At 43.0% G+C, this 13,220-nt stretch overlaps 1 protein-coding gene across 1 annotated transcript; it reads right to left on the reverse strand.

The window, feature by feature from the left end:
• Positions 1 to 10,152: 10,152 nt before the first annotated feature.
• On the reverse strand, positions 10,153 to 12,883 carry LOC109006405 (pentatricopeptide repeat-containing protein At3g61520, mitochondrial-like). Its single transcript, XM_018985671.2, has one exon. The coding sequence runs from the start codon at positions 12,753 to 12,755 to the stop codon at positions 10,467 to 10,469; it is 2,289 nt and encodes a 762-aa protein (XP_018841216.1). The 5' UTR covers positions 12,756 to 12,883; the 3' UTR covers positions 10,153 to 10,466.
• Positions 12,884 to 13,220: the final 337 nt, after the last annotated feature.

Raw genomic sequence — 13,220 nt, forward strand, 5'->3', positions numbered from 1 at the left:
TACACGGGTATGGTTCGGGTCTCTGGCGCCTGTATCTGTAGATAGTTTTGGCAAGTTAACCAGATTATTTTTTACTCAATTCATGTCAAGTCGGAGGAGGCAAAGCCTAGCAGCATACCTCCTCACCATCAAATAGGGAGAGGATGAAAACTTAAAGTCCTACCTAACTTGGTTCAACAAGGAGCGCATCACCACTGACGATCAAGACTAGAAGATAACCTTGGCTGCAATTCTATGAGGGGTTTGGCTGCGATCCAAATTCATGGACGAACTAGCAAGGAGGACACCCGTGACGTTGCGAGAATTCATGGACCAGGTCGACAACTCCATCAACGTGAAGGACTCACTTCGGGCCGGAGCCAAGAAGAAAGGAGCTGGAGCAAGCAGAGAGGAAGGCAAAGGCCCTGGCTAAACCTAAGGCCCACAAGAAGCTGAAAAAGAGTTCCCAAGACAAAATGAGGGAGGAAGTCTCGACAAGGGGACCGGGACCTCAGTTTGACAGGCCTACATTCACCATCCACGAGGCCTACACTTCTACCGCTCGAGGAGAGGATGAATGGGGTATTGCACGTCGCTATTGCACATACCACAAGCATGCGGAGAAGACAAGGTAGCGCCACCCCTCGACTCGGAGACAAGAGCAAGAAAGAAGGGGAAGGTCGAAGGAAAGGAGCAGGAACTGGGTCGACCGACATAGGAGGGGAAGACAACACCAGCGACGACCATTGGCGTTGGGGCCGCAGTAAGATTGTCCTCGCTCACCACCACGGGGGGGGACCTCCACTAGGAGAAATATTAACCATAGCCGAAGGATTTACGGGTGGGGGTGTTCCTCCTTGAGCAGAAAAGCACATGCCAAGCGGGCCTGGTACCACTAGGTGTACTCAGCCGAGTACCATCTCGTCAAGCATTGAAGGGGTGAGCCTACCCCTGTCATCTCCTTCATAGAGGCCGACGAGGAGGGGGTCCTCTATCCCCACAACGACGTGCTAGTGGTGACTATGCTAGTTGCAAATTTCACCACCCGTATAATCCTCATTGAGAACGGGAGTTCTACGGACATCATGTTCTGGGAGGCCTTCACCATAATGGGAATAAATGCTACTTGGTTGCAACTGGCCCCCATGCCATTGAAAGACTTATCTGGGAGTATGGTTTAGCCTGTGGGAACCATCACGTTGTTGGTCCTTGTCAGCAGTAGCCCCTGTCATGGTCGACTTCCTGGTGGTGAGAACCCCGTCGTCGTACAATGCCATCATTGGAAGGCCTAACTTCAATAGTTTGCAAGCCGTCACATCTACCTACCACATCAAGATGAAGTTCCCAACTCCCTAAGGAGTGGGAGAAATCCGAGGCGAACATGTCTTGGAAAGAGAGTGCTACAACCAAGAGCTAAAGTAGAAGGGTGGTGGGCTTACCTCAGACGACATCTTCGGGAAAGAATAGGCGATGCACCGCTTGGAGAGCCTTGGCAGGCCTTTGTCTGCGACTCGCCCTACCGAGCTCGAGGGGGAGTGAGGGGTGCATGGCCCCAGAAGGCAGAACGAATGAAAAGCGGTTGAAAACTCTGTTTCCCCTTATTTTATTGTCACTTAATGAAAAACGTGATTTTTCAAGACATAGCAACATGCCTACTTCGAACTTTCGTATTAGCAACAAAACATCGACAAGACAATCTACAATTAAGGAAATCTACAACAACAAAGTCATCAATGGATTGATGTTTACCTTCCATGCAATGTCACTGGCTGGGAGCCGGTCCAGTCCCAAACTGTCTAAACAACATACCTCCCGCAGGGTCAAAGGGAAGGGCTAGGCCGAAGGCAGCCCTATACCTCCCTCGATGGAGAGCTGGTTTTGGCCCCCCAGCAGGTTGAATAGCTTACCCCGACCCGCATCATTGCGAAGAGGGGACCAGCCACATCGTTGTTCGAATAAGTTACCTTCCCCACAGGATATCAAAGGGAAAGGTAGGCCAAAGGTGTACCTCCCTCCCGCGACGGAGTGCGGGTTTGCCCTCGGCAACCTGAAGACGAAGGCTTACCTTCCTTGCGTGCATCAACAAGTGAGTGTCGGTTCAATCGCAAACTGCCTGAACAACGTACCTCCCGTGTGATCAAAGGGGAGAACCAGGCCAAAAGCAGTTCTATCCCTCCTGCAGTGGAGAGTGGATCATACCCCCCGGCGGCCCGAAAAACTTACCCTGACCTCCACAGCAACAAAGAGTGGGACCAGCACCAGCCTGATCCAACACTTACATTCCTTGCAATATCAACTAGCGGGTGCAAGTCCAGTCTCAAATTGTTCAAACAACGTACCTCCCACGAGACCAAAGGGGAGAACTAAGCCAAATGTTGTTCTACCCCTCCCATGTTGGAGAGCGGATCATGCCCCCCAGTGGCCGGAATAGTATATCTCGACTCCTGTTGCGATGAAGAGCGAACCAGCTATATCCCTGTTCAAACTGACCTCTCCGCGGGATACAACAGGAAAATGTAGGCCTAAACAATGGAGTGTGGGTTAGTCCTCAACTACTCGAAATCAAAAGACTTAACCTTCCCCGTAAGCTTCAATAGGCGGGAGCAAGTTTAGTTGCAAACTGCCTGAAAAAATTACCTCCACACGTGGTGATAGGGACTAGTCGAGCCAGAGGCTACACGGACTCTCCTCCGGAGGAGAGCGGGCCTAGCCTGGCCCAAAATCTTACATTTCCTTGTGATGTCAAAGAGCGGGAGCAGATTCAGTCTCAAAATACCCGAAACAATTACCTCCTCGTGGGATAACAGGGGCGAGTCGAGCCAGAGGTTGCTCGGACCCGAATACTTACCCGACTCTCATCACGGCAAAAGAGCAGATTGGCCCTGCTGTCTTTTGAAGAAGTTACCTTCTTGGGGAACTAAAGGGGCAGGTTGGCTTAAGGCATCCCGACCTCTCCCCAGAGGAGTGCAGGCCTTGTCTTTCAACTACTAGAAGTAAATGCAATCTCCAAAAAGGAAAGACATCGCGTAGGAAGTTACACTGTGTCAACGAGTGGGAGCGGGCCCAGTTATTGAATGCTCGAAAACTTACCTCCTCGCTAGATAACAGGAACGAGTTGAGCTAGAGGCCACTCGGACCCTCCCACGGAGGACAAATGACCTAGCCTTTAGATTGCCTGAATACTTACCCCGACTGACACTACAATAAAGGACAAGCTGGCCAACAGTTGCACGAAGAAATTAACTCCTTGAGAGTTTAAAGAGGCAGGTTGGCCCGAGGTGTCCTAACCTCTCCCCGGCGAAGAGTGGGCCGAGTCTATGGACCTCCCAAATACTAGGGCAAAATGCATGAACATCAAATAGCACAGATAGCAACAGCATGGCAGAAAGCAACTAGCGTAGCGCGATATAGGCTGGAAGATCCAGGTTTGACAGGGATACAAAATGCAAATGGAGGAAGGGGGTGTAGTTCCAAACTGCCTGGATAACTTACATCTCCGTGGACGAATGAGGCAAGTCGAGCCTGAGGCTGTCCTGTCTCCCTGCAGCGGATCATGGGAATGGCCCAGTTAGAAGACTACATGATAAAATCAGGGTAAAGTGAAAGAATAAAAGAACCATGCAGGGGAAAACATGACTAGAACAGGAAAATAAAGAAAATCAGGAGAATTCAGGCCTCGTGAAACAAAGTTTCTAAGGCCTTAGGAGAACGACTACATGATAAAGGCCGATGAAAGTGGGGCAAACAGGAAAGCTACAGGCTAGCGTGGTCATCAAGCGTAGGTCGGACACTGGCGGGGTGGATTGTAAAGCCCTGTGCAGCGAATCCTCGCAGCCAGATCCCCCCAGGCCTGCAACACAAGGCAAAAGATCGAGATGACAAAAAAAGGAATATGCAAAGAGACATAGCCGGATACCGTCAACAAAAAAAAAAATATTATCAATCATCGACAACCACAATACATGGCTGCGAAATTACGAAGAGCAAAGTACAATAAAACAACTAGTGCAACGGTGCGACAGGAAATTGGGAAGGCATATTCAAACAAGATTGTAGGGAGGTCCTAGGAGGATGACTATCAAATAAGGGCAAACGAACACAGCACAAACGAATAAACGGGTGGCTAGCGGGGTGGTCAGGAATCCTACAGCCTCCTGCACCAAAATTCCCCCCAGGTCGCCAAAAAAAAAAAAAAAAGAAAGAAAGAGAAAGAGGAGAGAATGGACAAAAAGAAAACATAATGGGTAGGTTGGTACATCGAAAGGGCAAAGTATTTTCATTGATTAACATTATATACAAGTTGCTAGGCGACAACATGTAGGTACATACATTAAGCCTAAAATGAAAGAAAAGGAAGAACAAAACAAAGGAGCCGTAGCAACATCAAGAAACTAAGGCATGAAACCGTCAAGTCTCGTCACTGGGAATACCAATCTCGAGAGCATTAGGAGCAGGATCACCCGGCTCTAGAGTGGCAGGCTCGGGAACGGCCGAACCTGGGAAAGAATCAGGGATCTCTTTCTTCCCCAAGTTGGGACTAAACGCAAAGGCCGCCTTCTTGACAGGAATGTTGGAAAGGTTAAGGCCTTGCAGATAGTTCGTGAAAGTCTTTGAATGCAGCTGCGGACTCCGCAAGAGGTGATCCCACACCGACCTATGGCCCTCGGCACACCCATGCTCCCACGCTTGATCATGACCTCCCAGGAACAACTTCAGCTGCCTATCTTGGTAGAGGGCGACCTCCTGCACTTGAGATAAGTCGTCCTGAAGGCTTTGGTTAAGCCGCTCCAACTGTTCCCTCGCTTCCCTTGCCTTCCTCTTGAGCTTCTTCCGAGAAAGTTCCAGTTTCTTGTTCCTCCTAGACTCATCCTCCAGGGTATGTTGGAGCTTCTTCAACTTGTGCTCCAGCTGCTCCCCCTTTTCCTTTCGTCACGAGCATAGCGAAGGGAGGTGTTAGTCATCGAACAAAGGTTTAGAATCTCTTGCTCAATGGCCTCCTGGTCGTCCACAGTAAAAGCCATCAGCTGAGAGGTACCCTGGCAATAAGAAGGGTCGACATACAACAGTTAGTAAAGGAAGACTAAAGGCGAGAGAAAGGAAAAGGACAAAAAGAGATGGCTGAACCTCGTGGAAAAAGCCGGACAAGCACTTGACAACCTGGCTGATGGCCTCCGCAGGGCTCTCTCCAGTTTCCAGTTGGGACAAAGGCGGGATAACTTCTACTGAGTCCTCTACCTCAGACGTTTGCACGACCACCTCGAGAGGAGCGATTGGACCTTCGCACAAACCTCCCGGACTGGAGCAGACTACAATATCCAGAAGGGAATCACGCTCTATTGGGCGCTCCGCCTGGGTGGGCAATTCATTGCGCAGACCCCTTGAACCTAAGCCAACTATAATATCCGGAAGGGAATCACCCTCCTCTTGGTGCTTTACCTAGATAGGCGGGTTGTCGACTGGACTCCTCGGATCCGAGCGGACTACAACATCCAAAAGGGAGTCACCTCCCATGCAATACTCCATCTCAGCATGATTCCTGGAAATAGCAGTCGTCGCCGCCTTGTTAGCAGCACCCAAACCTCCCGAATGAGCCTTAACCTCGTCTTTGAATGAGTAGCTACCGACGACAGAACGAGATAAGGAAGAAGGAGAAATCCACAAAGTAGAACGTTGCTCCTCATTAGCTCGCTTAAGGACCTCAACTGCAAAGATATCCTGGAGTAGGGCATCTATTTCGACCGCGAGGACACCTCTACAGCACCAGCTGGTGGTGGCATCATGGAGGGAGCGTCAATTGGAGGGCAGGTCTACTAGATCATCAACTGGCGATGCCAAGGCAGTGGTGGGAAGACATACATCGGGGGTAGCTAACTCCCGTTGTGGAGGAATCAAAGCTCTAGAAGGGGGCCTACTGTCGGCCCATGTGTCCTCTAGGTGAGGCTTCTTTTCCTTACCCGACTAAAAAGGGTCTGAGGGATGCTTCTAAGAAGGAACAACCCGGGGCTGGGCCATGGTCACCCTGTTATCGAAAGGAATGTGGCCAAGGGAAGGCAGAGAATCCCTTAAGCTCTCTGTGAAAAGAATAACTTCTGAGAACATGCTGTCGGGGTTCTTCTACACCCACTCTCAAACAACTGCAATACGGACGCATTAGAGACTCCATGGCCCTAAGATCGCCCTCTCCTAGTAGTCTTCCCCCTTATCTTTTGCAGGCCCAGTTCTGAAGACCAGAGTTGTCGGAGCCTAACTCAAAAGCGTGCGAAACATGACGTTAACACATAGCTTACGACAATCTCCAACCAAAACATTATAATCTACTAATTGGGTTATCAGAAATCACCATTTGGCTCCCCTATTAGACCTTCCAAGAATCATGGAGATGGATTAAGACCAATTCATAAGTTCTAGAACCTTTTTTATTTTGTATTCTACTAGTATAATAAGGTGTTTGCTGGGATCTTAACCTTGTCAATCTTTATGCATCTTGCTGCATGCTTTTGATAAATGAAATGCTTGTTTGATTTGGTTAAAGAAATACATGAAGAGTCAAACAAAGCATCTTATGTTAACGTCAACTTAATCTAGAGTTTGATACTTGATCAATGTACCTATTTATCTTTTCAGAAAACAAGTAGAGGATAGTTGTGTGCTAAAAGACACAATAATACAATAGATAATAAGAATCTGAATCTCTATAATGACTATTCTAGGTTGAATGGTCTTCTTCTTCTCCCTTTGATCAGTGAGAGTGTTAGCCATCTCTACATGAGATAAAAGCAATCTGAGAGTGTTATCCTTGTTGCAGTTGAGAGTGAAAAACCAAGACTAACTTGAGAAAGTGAGGTAATTTCTGTATACTCTTCACGAATCAAGTTATTCTTGTTTTAGTTCATAAAGAATATACTAATGCTGCTTTACTTCTCCAGTACGTTTTTAGTTAATCTCTCTTTAGATTGCACATGGAGTAATTCCAACACTTGGTCACTCAATATTTTCTCATTGATGTAATATTTTTAAGTCTTGATTGATATGTACTTATGTTTGTGCATTCTTAACTGGTTACAAGAAAGGAAAGCAAAATACATACATATATTTCTTCTACGTCCACTTCTAAGTATTTATTGCTTAAGTACTTGAGGACTTAAGAATTAGATCCCCCAGCCTGTTCCGGGGACGACACTTGCAGTTTCAAATACTTCGATATAGCCAAAGATCCCATGGACCATTACTTTCTCGGTGCATATGGACAGGTGAATGCCTTTTTTCATTTTTGGTATCATCATTTTTTGGAGATTCAAGATTCCATTCCTCCTCCTTTTGGAGTTTTTTAGAAGCTGTCCTGTGTCCATTTTGGTGCGAAAGCAGAAGATAAAATTCCTACTCCTGTTCATCAATTTCTAGTATATTAATATACATTTCACTAGCTTGTAGTACTACTGTAGCATTGCTAAAATGGTGATACAATGGTGAAGAACTTGTCGTTCTATATATGCTTCATTAAACTAGTTGTGAACTCATAGAAAAATTGTGGCAGATTCATCAACTTTTGGTTAGTGCAAATCAGTTTGAGCGTCACTTTTAAATGGCTTGTGTTTAAAGTGTGAGTTCCGAGTAATGCTAGGTATAAGCTCCAAATGTATAAGCCTTGTACAAGCCTATTGTAAAAATGTGAGTCCCATGAAAAAAAAGTGTGTGGAGTCTACTTTTTTCTATAAAGGGCTTATGCATTTGAGGCTTATATATATCATTTCTCAAAGATATTTTTGTTTGATCTATTTTTCAATCATTTGGTGTGTTGCTAACTAGACTTAAATTGCTGTCTCAACATGGTTCCTTAATGACAGTGATCCATTCTAACTAACCTGGTATGCGCATCAATATGCATGGTGATACATGCTGAAGTACTTTGGTTGTTGTTTGTTGTTCATGTAGTTTGTTGGCCATATTTCATGCCAATACATCTACCTTTTTTCCTTCTAACTTTTGTTTGTTGTTTAGTTTGTGGATAATTTGGGCATTGCATCGTTATTAGCTTAGTGTATTTGTAATATTATTCACATTCTTTAATTGTTTTAGGGTATGAGGTTGTGATATTGTTTTACTAGTATTTTTTATTTTGTAAAAGACTATTTCCTGCAATCCAAAATCGTTGAAAATAACTTTTTAGTAATGCTTATTTGTGGCGATAAAAATAGTCGAGAATAATGATTTGCGACCAGAAATAAATTTTGCTTGCAAATCATTATTTGTGGCGATGGTATCACCGAAATGAGTTAATCTTCCACACTGAATTGCACCTAAAAGAAGCCACGACCCAAAAAATGAAAAAGAATCTTTGAGGTGCATGATTTTAACATTATATGGTGGAGGAATCATTTGATAAAGCTTTATACGCATGATTAATGTGTAATGCATAAGCTTTGCAAGCTATATATGGAGGTGATCAGCCACTCACTAATTTTTGCCATTTCATTTGTCATAATCTGTAAAGAACTGCATGGAATAAGCAGCCAAGGACTGTTGGGTCCAAGTGTACGTTTACAAACAAGAGAAACAATCCCGATTTCGCTTCATAGTCATGTGCCTTTCAGAATCTATGCTTGATTGATTCTAGTTATTGCTTTTCCACAATTAATCAATAAAAATAATCTAAGATAGAAACCATTAATGTAGATACCAAGGTGTAGGAATAATTTACATACGAATCACATGATTCCATGACTGTAGGCAACATAAAAGGAGAAACATTGCTATCGCTAAATCTATGTGCAGAGAAACATATGGCATAAAACAAAACAGGAGATCCCATTTGTCCATTTGTTGGGAAAGGGATTAAGCCTTACATATGAAATCATCGTCCAAATTAGATGCATTTTTCAAGTCTATTTTGATGTGTCATCCAATGTAACACCTTGCCCCCCACAGTTTAGAAAGACATTATTTTTTTTTAGAAAATCTCAAGAGTCAGAGTGCTACTACTGATCCTAACTTGAAAAAATATTTTCTTTTATCATGAAGGAAGCGTCAAATACAAATATTTCTTATAATAAATTGAGTTGTTTTGAATTAAAATACTAAAATTATAAATGAAACTGTGTGAAAACATTTATTAAAATTTTTCAAAATCTGTGATATAAAAATCATAACTTAAAATCTCTGTACATGATCTATGCCACTTTCATGGGTTCCTGGATTAAGTCTCGTATTGTAGTTCTATCTTAATAAATATCTTGACCAATGATGGTTTAAAAATATAAAAACAAACTAAAATGAGTCGATCAATCAGTAAGAAACCCATCATAACGTAAACATACTTAACATAAGGTTTTCACAAAATATTTCACGCAAAGTTTAAAATCATGACTGGCCATACTAATGTCTATGCTAAGCACAATTGATTTATCTGAATTAACTAACTGATCTGATTTATCTAACTGATATGACTTGCCAATACACTTAACATTGTGTGCGACGTTGTGCACTGGCCCCATGTTGTGCGGCCATAAAGAGAGCCGCTGATAGTATTTTAGCATACTGTGATGGACTATACTTGAGTCCGTAGCTTGCACATCCACCCTGAAACTACATTGGTACTATGAATTTGAATGGTCATCTTATTAACTGTTATGAGTTTATTTTACACTTGATCTTATGAAAGCTAACGTGTTTTATGCAATGTGAGATGCATAATACATACATAACAATAATATGCAGAATGAAATATGATGAATGACATACTTACAAATATTATGACATGCGTGGTATATAAACATTGGCTACAAAAGAACTGGCTTTAATAATATATATATAATTAGCTAACGTATGCTAATCTCAATTTATGATCAAGCTACTTACCTTGTAGTGTTGCTTTCTAAATTTTTCGACACAAAATCGATCACAGTGTTGGACTAGATATATTGGTTTCGGCCGCTACACTTATGAATGTTTATTATTTTTATCCAAATAACACAGAAGGAGAATATTTATAGAGAATTTTGGGAGAGCGTGTCTAATAGTTCGAGTTCGACTCAGTCACAATCATTTTAGAAGAGATTTTGAATTTAAAAATATAATCTAGTAATTCATTCAATTTAGGATTGAAAGTAATTGAGATTGCGTATGAGATTTCAATCAATGATGATTTTAAATTGAAATAAATTTCTGATAGCCGATCTTTAAATTCTGAAAGGAATCTAACTCGTTCAATAAATAATAAATGTGATTTAAATTAGCTATTGAACCTAATTAAAACTACTACTAAACATCAATAATTCATGCATGGATACCGCGACACCATGCGCTCTCACAAGCAAAGCCTTGAGAAACTGAGGTTCTTCAACCAGTCGTACTGTCTGATGCCCAATAGAAGTTCCAACCAGAACACGTTTTGCCCAGAACATTGGACCACATCGTACTTTCTTCCGCGTATGACAATAGATGCATTTCAAACTTTTGAGTAATCCCATCCTCCAGATCCAACAGCCATCCTAAGCAGCAGAAACAGAAATTTCGTATCCTTGAATAAATTTTTTCAACTTTCCCGTTTCACCTACTGCAGGAAGCCATTCGGTAAGTACCTCCAGGGTTATGTAATCAGGATTACATGCCTGTTCAACCATTCTGTCCATGAGGTCAAATGCTTTCTCCAAGAAATTTTTCTCTCGCAGACCTTTGAACATAGCATTGTATGTGATAACATCAGGCCTTACCCCCTTAACTTTCATTTCATCCATCAGAGAGAGAGCAAGCTCTACTTCATTCTTTTTGCAAAGAGAATTTATTAGAATATTGTATATTACATTGTTGGGAGGAACCTTTGACGAAGAGCTCATATCTCTGAAAATCTTCATTGCTTCTTCAATTTTTCCATTTAAGCAGTATGCGTGTATCAGTGCTCCAAAAATGAAAACTGTGGGCACAAGACCCTGCTTAATCATCTTTCTCATAACTCCATGGGTGGTTGCGAAGTTTCCCGTTTTGCTCAAATAGGTAATCAAGGTGGTATATGTGACAATATTAGACTTAACTCCAGCTTGCTCCATTTCTTTGAGCATCTCATAAGCTTTATCCAATTTATTCGTCCTACAGAACCCACCAATGAGAACATTGTAGCACACAATGTTAAGGCAGAATCCAGCTTCTTTCAACATTGATATGACAGAGCTGGCATCATCCATCCTTCCAGCACGGCTCAAACCAGATATTAATGTATAATAAACAATTGCATCTGGGGAGCATCCATCCTTCGACATTTGATTGAAAAGTTCCATTGCTTTATCAATATTGTCAACATTACAAAAAGCATTCATCAAGGTTGAAAACGTCACTGCATTGCCTTCCAGACCTGCTCGTCGCATTTCATCGAAGAACTGAACTGCACTATTGACCCTCCCATGTCTGCACATACCATCAACCAAAGTATTAAGGGTGATTACATTAGGAAATACTCTTTCCTTGTTCATCCGATCAAAGAGCTCTTGTGCCCTCTGAATTTTGCCAGCTTTGCAGAACCCATCAATCAAGCAATTATAGGTAACAGTATCTGGCATACATTTACTTTCAGATCTCATCTGATCCATCAAAGTCAACCCTTCTTCTTGCCTCCCAACTTTACAAAGTCCATCAATCAAAGTATTATATGTGATTACATTAGATTCAACAGACAACCCATCACTCACTCCTTTCATTTTCTCAAAAGCCTCCAGTGCCTCATCGACCCTCCGAGACTTGCACATACGATTGATAAGGATCCCAAAAGTTACCACAGTTGGTTGAATATCCATCTCTTTCATCTCGGTCATGAGCGTATTCATCCTTTCAAAATCCCCATCCCTTCCCAACCCCGTCAAAAGTGCATTGCAGGAAGCGACTTCCAGAGTACCTCCAGCCTTCATCACATCATGTAAAACATCCCAAGCACGACCTATCTTTTTATTCCAGCACAACTTGGTAATCAATTGCGTAAGTTTAAAGGAATCTGGAAACACACCGTGTGCACCTAATTTTGACACCAACCCAACAATCTCCTCGTCACTAATACTTCTTCCAAACCACTCCCTTCTCGACAATGCAGGAAAAACAACAGCACCTGTAATATAATTGGGCGGACAGTCCGCACGTGTTTGAAGCATTTCATCAAGCATCTTAAGCGCCTTGACGATGCGCCCTGATCGGCAAAGCACATCAAGCACCACATTGTAAAGGTGCGTGTCTTTGAGTGAAGGGTCTAGCTCGTCAACTACAGCCAGCGCCTCGTCCACCCTTTCGGCCCTTCCCAAGCAACGAACAAGAAGTCTTGCGCCATTAACTGTAAGCGGGATATTCCGCTCTTTGGACGTTCTATAAAGCTCTAACAGCTTGTTCTGCGGATGAGGTTCGCGGCTAGCGAGCTCGAAGATGGCCTGGAACGTGAAGGACAATGATGTTAACTCTTGTGAAGGCGAATTTGATCGGATGTAGTCGAAGAACTCGATGGCTTGGGAAGAAGAGGCCAATCGAAGAGTGATTTGGCGAAAAATAGCAGGAGAGGAAGGAGAAGAAGAGGAAAAGAGGAGCTGGTGAAGTTGGGTAGAGCTGGAGTGCCCATCTTCTAAGGCTTGGAAGAGTTGGACTGCTTCGTTTATCAACGAGTCCTCGTCTTGTGGTGGTGGAATGGGTTCGGTGGAGAGATGGCGGTGGAGGGGATAGTAAGGGATTGCGGGTGTTTGGGGTTTGAGCAGACACAGGTGGAGGAGGAAGACTGTGGATTGTTTGGATGAAGAAAGTGGTACGCTCATTTTATTCAAGCTACGTCCCTCAACAGTTCCTCCCTTCAGTGGCGAGCCCTCTGGCTCTCCACCGTGCCGGACCCTGAAAGGACTCAGGATCAAGGTTGATTTGGTTAAATTATTTGCCCTGGAATACACTGATTTTGTTTAATTTTGTTACTGTTATACAGTGATTTGGTGAATTTTTTTTTTGGCTGCAATGACATTGATTTGTTAAATTTTGTTGCTGTTATATACTGATTTGGTTAACTTGTTTGGTTATTATACACTGACTTGTTAAGTTTTTTTAGCTGTTATGCATTTTTTTTTTATTAATAACGGATCACATTCTATTTATAATAGATGACATAAAAATTTAATTTAAAAATAAGTCAATTACAAATGTCAATAGCTTTCCAGCACACTTCCGTAATTTAGATGGTCTAGTCCAGACAACAGATCTCTAAAGACCTAAGTCTAAGAGATCTATCGTGC

Source organism: Juglans regia, chromosome 7, assembly GCF_001411555.2.
Source record: "Juglans regia cultivar Chandler chromosome 7, Walnut 2.0, whole genome shotgun sequence".
Classification (NCBI taxonomy): domain Eukaryota; kingdom Viridiplantae; phylum Streptophyta; class Magnoliopsida; order Fagales; family Juglandaceae; genus Juglans; species Juglans regia.